The sequence below is a fragment of the Scomber scombrus genome, chromosome 6, assembly GCF_963691925.1.
Source record: "Scomber scombrus chromosome 6, fScoSco1.1, whole genome shotgun sequence".
NCBI lineage: Eukaryota > Metazoa > Chordata > Actinopteri > Scombriformes > Scombridae > Scomber > Scomber scombrus.
In genome coordinates, this window is record NC_084975.1 from 1198678 (window position 1) to 1207294 (window position 8617).

General features: G+C 41.2%; 1 protein-coding gene across 1 annotated transcript; it reads right to left on the bottom strand.

The window, feature by feature from the left end:
* Positions 1 to 4074: 4074 nt before the first annotated feature.
* hyal6 (hyaluronoglucosaminidase 6) lies at positions 4075 to 7589 on the bottom strand. The gene is made up of 3 exons (XM_062420466.1): positions 6654 to 7589; positions 5849 to 5938; positions 4075 to 4566 (listed from the first exon to the last, which is right to left on the bottom strand). Exons 1-3 carry the CDS (start codon positions 7587 to 7589, stop codon positions 4075 to 4077), a joined length of 1518 nt encoding a protein of 505 aa, XP_062276450.1.
* Positions 7590 to 8617: the final 1028 nt, after the last annotated feature.

Consider the following 8617-nt stretch of genomic DNA (forward strand, 5'->3'; position numbering starts at 1 on the left):
ATCAGCTCCTCCATCACCTCAAACACAGCAAGTGTAGACTCAACAACTGACAGAAGCCATCACAGCTGTCTTTTACATATCTGCAGCTAGTTGATTATAAAAGTAATACATTGAAACCAATAGCTGGAAGAAAATCTAAAAACCTGACGTGATGTTGTACAGAGATGTGAAATCTGGGTGTGATTGTTTCAGTACTGTGTGTCAATATTTCATAAATCGGACTAATAGATTTGAGTGGATGAATGTTGGTCCTGAGTAGAGCCGACAGTTTCCACTCTGGGTGGTGCTTCATCAGTCAGTCAGCATGTCCTCTGAAAACCACTAAAAGCACTTTAATTGTGTTTTTCCTGGACAAAATTTTTCAGGGCATATAAAATATTCTGACTCACTGTGTTTCTGTACCCAGCAACTCATATTTATATCCATAACAAGAAGAAGAAGAAGAAGAAGAACAGATCCACTTGAAAATGTAGTGGAGTAGAAAGTACAATATTTCCCTCTGAGATGTAGAAAGTAGCATCACATGGAAATACTACAGTAAAGTACAAGTACCTCAAACTGTACTACAGTAGAGTACAAGTAACTCTAACTGTACTACAGTAAAGTACAAGTACCTCAAACTGTACTGCAGTAAAGTACATAAATACAGTACTTGAGCAAATGTACTTAGTTACTTTCCATCATTGCTACTAGTGACGTACTGATACAGCGCTGACCAGACAACACATCTTTATTTTCCCCAAATTTAAAATCTCATTAATCATCATCATTAATGTTAGATAACATGAGGTCAGGCATGTTGTGGTAGTAACATAAAAACATGAAATATTGAAGTCACATCGCCTCCAGCTACCTTCAGTTAAAAACATCAGTAACATGCAGCTCTCTGATCCTCCAGCAGCAGCAGCAGCTAATTAGTCATCAAACTTCTGTCAAATCGAGCACTAAAGACTTTGATTGATGATCAGCTGACTTAAACACTTTCTGTAATCCACCAGTTACTCCATTTTGACAGTTGTTGGTTTTAACAGGCGTAAAACACAAACTCCGTTACAACAGAAGCGTCGCCTCCCTCCTCTAATCATCCAAAACAGTGCTTGACGCCGCGCCGCTCCTCCCTTTCCCATGAGACAAAGAGGGACTATTGTTAAGTTGTTTTAGTCATGTGACCCGTCTCGCCGCTGCTGGCTGTGATTTATCTGACTGCAGATTCATTCAGCAGGCTGAAGTGTTGGCTGTGATGTCTGCCTCATTACAGAGTTTTACAGTCATTATCCCAAATTAAACAAATGACTGTGAGTGTAAACTGTCTTCAGAATAACTTTGTTGATTTATTGATTGTTTTATGAGGTTTTTTTTATAGAAGAGTCATGTTTATTCTGTCCTGCTGCTGGAGGAGATGGACTCCAGCTTCTCTTGAGTTTTTCTTTAAAGGTTTTAAAGACACAAAATCATCAGAAATCATTAAAGAAAAACCCACCAAAAAAGCAGCAACAGGGCCACAGATTTAGCGAGGGAGAAGCAACTGTAACACTTGAATGAACTATGATGTAAGGTAAACAAGAACAGCCATAATAAGCATTTTAACCCTGGGCGTCTTCTGTATACTGACAAACAAGTCACAAAAACACTGAGATCCAGACTACAAAATGAACATTATACAAAGATAACAACAGGAAACACAGAACTGGCCACCCAGGATATATATATTATCCCTGTCAATGCTCAATGTTTGCTCTCACGCACCAAGATGAGGTGACTGACAGAGCTTCGGAAAAGCGAAACAACAACAGTATAATGTTTCAAAATGAAAGAATGCATTTATTAATCAGCGCATTCATGAAAAACAACACTCAAAATCAGCAGGGAGGCCAGTGTAGAAACCATCGACTGTATTTAAACATGGTCGTCATGACAGCTCCCCAAAAGGGGAAGCCAAAACATCTCGATTGCCCCCTGCTGGCTGGCTGCAGGACAGGTCCTAAGCCCAGCCCCTTCATCTTAGCAGATGGGACATGAGCCAAACATATACATAGACTGTATATAAAATGAACGTAACATCTGTGACGTCACCCATTGGTTTGTGGACTGTGCTGCTCGGAGGCCAATAGTATCGGATCTGAGCAGCGCCATCTTGAAAATTTCCGGTGTGTGCCGGGTAAAAAAAACAAACACAGATTCTACTTATATGGGCATCAGGAGGAGCATGAGGCGCCCTCCTGAACCTGTGAACCAATCAACCTGTCAATCACCACGTAGCCACGCCCTAATGCATACCCTGCTTTATCGTCACATATAAAATCAGGGAGGCCAAAATGTCCCAAATGAACATCATACTGCATTGAAGAAGGCTTTAAACTAGCGATTGAGACCATAAACACATTTTGAAAACGTTTACTGAGGTTAGAAATCAAGTGAGAAGTTGGTGAATTCTCCATTGACTTGTATAGAGACGGAAGTCCTTTTGACACCAAAACGGTCGCCCCCTGGTGGCCTTTTGATAGAATGCAGTTTTAAGTTACTTCCGCGTTGGCCTCATTTCAGAGGACCGGAACTCCCCGCCTGGAGCCAAACTAGAAATCATCAAAGTACACGTCAAATAAATTGTTTACCAAAGATGGTTTCTATCATTTTAGATAGTTAGGATGCTGATATTTGCCCAAGTGCTCATTTTCCTGGTAAGTTTATGTTTAGTTAGTTATTTGATGATATAAAAAGGTTCAGCCCGACTCTACTGCACAGAGTCTGGCTCCAAATGATGCCACACAAGCAAAATAGCTGCTACCGGAAAATATACTAATTTTGCTTCACTTTTGAATAATAACCAGGCAGGAATATTTATATATGTAATGCCATATTTATATACAGTCAGTGGTATAAACACTGTTAGCAGCTTGCAGCTCTCTCTCAAACAAACTACAGTCATATCATTCATGTATAAATGAAAAAAACAACAACTTTTGTCTGCAAACATATTTGGTCTTTAATGAATGCATGACTATTTCTAAATAGGTTTCCAGGTGGCTGACATGACAATAATCCTTATTTAACATGATGCTAATAACATATTAATACAAAGGGGGGGAAAAGGCAAAGCTAGCAGAGTTAGCGCTACACTGTTTAACTCGACAAACGACATGACAAAGGAGCCTTAAAATAAGACATGACCAACACAACTAAAGTATAAGCAAGACGGCTCTGGCCTTCTGGGAGGATTTTTGGTCCCACCCACTATGAATCAAAATATGATTGGGTAATTCACTCGTCACTTTCTAAGCAAACACTTGTAGCTGTGGGGTACAAAGTCCTGACGAATGAGTGAGCCAGCTAACCTTTTTTCTGCCTGGAACAACAACAACAAAATCTGATTGGTATTGGATAACTTATAAAACTTAAATGCTGATATATTTGGGCTTCTCTGAAAGGCACTAAGGGTTTTGGTGAAGCATCATATGGAGACCCTGAGATGCAAAATAGGACAACTTTCAATAAAACAATGTGTTTTGCACCTCAGGGCCACCATATATTTATAGTTATCAAACAGCTTAGTTAGTCTTCATCCTAAAAGCCTGAATGGAAAGCTTGAGAAGTACAGCAACAAGCAGACTATGGACAACCACTGTACTGAGATTACGGAGAGGGCAGTGCTTTAAGTTTCTATGGATGTTTTAAAACTCTTTTTTATGTTGTGAAACCTGGTGTGAGTGTGTGGTGTCAGTCTGAAGCAAAGGAGAAAGAAATACTGGTTTCTGCAGAAATATTACCTTAATTAAAAGATTAATTTCAAAATAACCACAAAGACACACAAGAGCTGATTTTGCATTTGTAGACAGAAATGTATTTCCTGGAAAAGCTTCTAGAACAGGAAAGTCCAAACTACTCCTTAAAGGGCCATGTAGCTGCAGGTTTTCATTGCAGCCAAGCAGCAGCTCACCAGGCTTCACTCATTTAATCAACTGCTCTCAGTCTTCAGACATCTGATCGGTCGAATCATCGTGCTCTTGGTCAGCTGGAACAAAAACCTGCAGGGAACACGGCCCTTTATGGCAGCCGATCAGACTAACACTAATAAGTCTACAGAATCAAACACCTGATAATCACACAGAGCAGGAACATGATGATGCACAGACAGGAGAAATGAAGGGATAAGAGGAGCATGATATCTCCCAGCAGGCTGTTCTCCCGGGGGTGAGGTAGAGGGAAGGGGGGCTGCGGCGGGGCAGGAGGAGGAGGAGGAGGAGGGGCCGGTACCTGGGGCACCTCGCAGTAAACACCTGTCCAGCCCTGGTAGCACTGACAGGTGAACTTATGCTTCATGTCCAGGATGTCGTGGTTGTTGAGGTGGCCGCTGACGTGGAAGCGGGGGCCTCTGGGCGTCGGGTTGCGGTGGATGTTGAAGAAGCGCGGGTTCAGGTGCAGGTAAGCACCAGAGTCCAGACTCTTACGCACACACCTGCCGTTCTTCTTGCACAACGCTTTGCTGCACAGCTTGGCAGCGGAGGTGACGTTGATGACATAATGACCCAGCGGACCGTCGATGTACTTCTTCACTGTCAGGCAGTTTCTCTGAAGGAGGAAAGAGACAAAGGAGCTCAGTTTAAACAATTTAGATCATCCTGACTTTACATTTCTGCTCAGCATCTTTCGTAACATACCATTAGTTCTTAGATTGATTTCCTGACTTCCATGGATTCAGGTTTTGATTCATGCACAATTTAGAGATAATCAGCTAAAATATGCTAAAACACTTTGCAGTAAAGACACATACAAGTTTTACCTGAATGTCAATTTTGTTGCCAAAATGAGATCTGATGCTGGCAGATTATAAATCAACTGTAGTTCGCCAATTAACATTAATTTCATTAGGTAGTTTAGATGCTTAATATATAAAAACAAATCTTCAAATGGAAGATTCCAGTTTTAATGCTTGCATTTTCAAACATTTTTTTTTTTTACAGAGAAAGAGAAAACTTTTTTAAAATATATGACGTAAACTTACAAACCCAATATATATCAGGAGTCATAATTCCCAGGAAACAAACACGGTTTAATCAATTTTGTGCACTTTCACTGTTGTGTTTCTGGATTTAGGCAAAATGCGAGAGCCTTCAATTATGTTTCTGTTCAGAAGGAGAAAGCTAGTATTGCTAACTTCACAACCATATTTTGTCACTCTTCAGTGATTATGTGACACTTTTTTTCTTTTAGATTTGCAGCCAAACAGGATGTAAAGAAACCAACAGAAATCCTGACCACTTTCACACATAAATCTGATGCTTTGTTTCCTGGTTTTAAACTGTGAGAGTTTGGGCTGAGAAAAAAAAACACAACACTATTTTTGGGAACATTAGGTTCTGGAGGAAAGAATAATTATATCTGCTTATATATGTCAAACATGAGGCCATGTTTTAGGCACAGTAACCACATAAGATTTATGACATTAAAATGTGTTCCTAAATGCTTTGTGGGCTGTTTTATACATTTATACCAGCGAAGGAGGACTCCCACACCGGGTCCCAAACCCTGTTCACCCAGACCACAGAGAGCTGCACTAACCAGTCAGCCAAAGGATTAACCTGATGACCAGCATGTCATGGTTGTTGCATATTACATGCTGTAATTTAGAGGTAAAGCTATAATAGGTTGAGCATTCAGTTTAAGGCTTGAAAGCAATCATTGTTTAATTCAATTTTAAATGAATATTAAACCTAATGAGGGAAACTTTTCTTAATTTAGTTTTGATACTTGTGCATATTGGTAAATAAACACCACGTTAGCACCTCTTTATTAGTTCTAACTCACCAGTTTATACAATATTTCTTGGTTGTTGTGATTTTTGCCACACTACCTGTGATCGAGCGTACTCTGATGATCCCCAAAGGACGACACCTGATGCTCCCAACGCGGCGCTCTCCCCGATGGTGTGCACCAGGTCACTCTGAAATAGAAAGATGGGGACATTTGCAACATTTCCACTTGCAACAGTCTACTTTTTATTGCCTTTTATGGCACACCAATGGCTTCATTGCCTCCTCTTGGCTCTTTCATAATCTTAAAATGCTCTCTAGGCTACAAACACACTGACAAATGGCTTTCTCATGATAAACATCTTTTATCTTGCACAGTGCAAATCAGTCAACTTTGAACCTGACAGGATCAGAACTACAGTCCCTCATCAGATAGTGATATTCACCTTCCTGTCAGGATAGGATGTAGTCCTAGGCTACCCACAATGACTATCGCTGCTTTCTCTTGTTCATTAAAAATAATCAAATGACTTGACACAGCTGGAGCAGCACTCCTTTAAACACTAGGCCTACTCACATAATGTAGCAGGTCTGCTTTCTGTCCAATCTAAAATTGGAGAGTCGGAATTCATTTTCATGTTCCACATATCTGGAACAAACTCTGGCACCTTTTATTAAATCAAATAATCATTGATGTCTTACACTGCATTGTAACTTCTATTCAAAGATTTGTTAACATAAAGTAAAACATAGAAAATTGCCAGAATTATCTTTTAATATTCACACAATATTCACACCAACAATCATTATGACAGATCAGGCTTGAGGTTGAAATTGTGAGAACGTCTGGCGGCTAAATGCTCTAATAAAGTATGATCAATCAGAAAACTTTGACTGTAATCTTACCTCTGCAAGAACCACAAAGGTGTAGGCGTAGAAAGGTCTGGAGTACACAAACACAGGCAATGTGAAGTCTGTGCGGGCGATGGATGCGATCCTCATGGCTTCCTTGACTCGATAGTGGACAAACTTGACAGTGTTGGGGGAGGACTTGAGCTCGTAGTCCAGGTAGATGGACGGGTATAGTGCTGTGCTCTCCCTCCACAGCCACATCAGGTGATCATTACGAACATGCTCTACATTTGGGCATTCCCCGGTATACCGTTGCGGGTGCTGCTTATACCCATAATTATAGCAGTCTGGAAACAGGTAAAAACCCCACAACCCATCTGGCCTGCGACCCTCAGCCAACGCCAACGTCATGTTCATAAAGGTCTGACCAGCCCTCTCGAAACGCTCCTTTGCTTCCTTCTCCACCTTGCTCTCTGGCCAGTTTGGGTGAAATTTCCTGATCTGTTCCTTGGACTTGTTGCGGTAGATGTCCTTGGAGCCCCAGTTTCGGACCCACTGAGGCCTCCAGTTCTCCCAGTCAATGACACCGAGGCCTCGAAAATCCTTGTGGGGGATCAGCTTGTCGATGTCAGACCGGGCCTTACTCAGGTGTTTGGAGATACTCTGGTTCTGTGGCAGTCCACCGTTGATAGGGATCCCGGAGTTGGAGTAGAATGGGTAATATCCAAGATGGCTGTGGTAGAATATGGTGACATTTGGTCCACTGAGTGTTTCATTGAGGTTTGCCACAATGTCAAAAACACTTAGATCCAAGTCCACCTTGAATCGAAGGCGGCAGGACTCGGTAGGAGCGTTCCAGACCACGACAAAAGGCCGGTGAGGGATCAGAGGTGCTCGGGCTGGTTTCACCTGGTCGCCCCAAACTTCGAGCTTCACTCCAACGGCAACCCACAAACCCAGCGTCAGGAGACGGAGCCCCATCAGCGCCATAGCCCACAATTCTTCATGGAGCAATTAGTGGTCCTGCACAGGCAGAAGATCCCAGAGTCAGAGCTCCACATGTTTGGAGAGAAAATAAACACATTATGAGCTTCAGTGAGCAGAGATAATCAGACAAGCCTGTGGGAGAAAACATGAGTGATGATTAGTGAAGTGAACGCTCCAAATACCACAACACGACCAAACACAAAGCTCCTCTGTTCTCACAGGGAGCAGAACCGTGATGAAAAGGATGTTGGTTCAAATCCCAAAGCAGCAGATAGACTCTCCCCTCTCCCTTATCATCAATCAACACCCATTAGTCAGGAGCCCAAATGAACATTAAACCTGTTCTTCTCATTCATACTGACCATTAGAAGATCCCTTCATAATGCACGTACAATGGAAGTGATGGAGGACTAAACCCACAGTCCTCCTTCTGTGGAAACATGGATTTAAAAGTTGATCTGAAGCTAATATGAAGCTTCATTCGTCCAAATGAGTCAAAACTTCATCTTCTATGTTTCAACGTTAGTGTTTTTAGTACCAAAGTCTTTGTGTTCCTATACTTCCAGCACAGCTCAACAGGAAACACTAAGAGGGAATCTGATGCTAAAAAGACTGTAAATGTGTCAGATATCACTTGATATGACTAACTGAACAGAAGCTTCACATCTACTTTTAAATGGATTTAGTCCTCCATCACTGAACATTGAAAGCACATTTGAGTCTTTTAATATGAACAGGAGTATTATAGTAAAGTAAAAGTAGTTAAAACATAGAATAAATAGAACATATACAATCAAGTAAAATGCAACATTTTAAAGGAAGTGTAGTAGTGCATCAGTGTGAAGATGACTGAAAGAAAAGCTTAGTTTTTAATATTATTTAAAAAAAATATTTAGCAAGCTGCTTCCTTGACAATTAAGGGTAGTTTGTTCCATAGTTTTTGGGGCGTAATTAACGAAAGCTGCATCCCTAAATTTCTTTCTATTGCTGTGAACCTCCAATGAACCAGCAACAATAGTTAACATGGGGTT

Excerpts from the sequence above, each read along its gene's own strand:
- hyal6 (XM_062420466.1), bottom strand. The coding sequence starts at position 7,589 with ATGGCGCTGATGGGGCTCCGTCTCCTGACGCTGGGTTTGTGGGTTGCC. Across the intron at positions 5,939-6,653 it reads CCTTTGTGGTTCTTGCAGAG|AGTGACCTGGTGCACACCAT; the intron begins GTAAGATTACAG and ends TTTCTATTTCAG. Across the intron at positions 4,567-5,848 it reads CAGAGTACGCTCGATCACAG|AGAAACTGCCTGACAGTGAA; the intron begins GTAGTGTGGCAA and ends TTCCTCCTTCAG.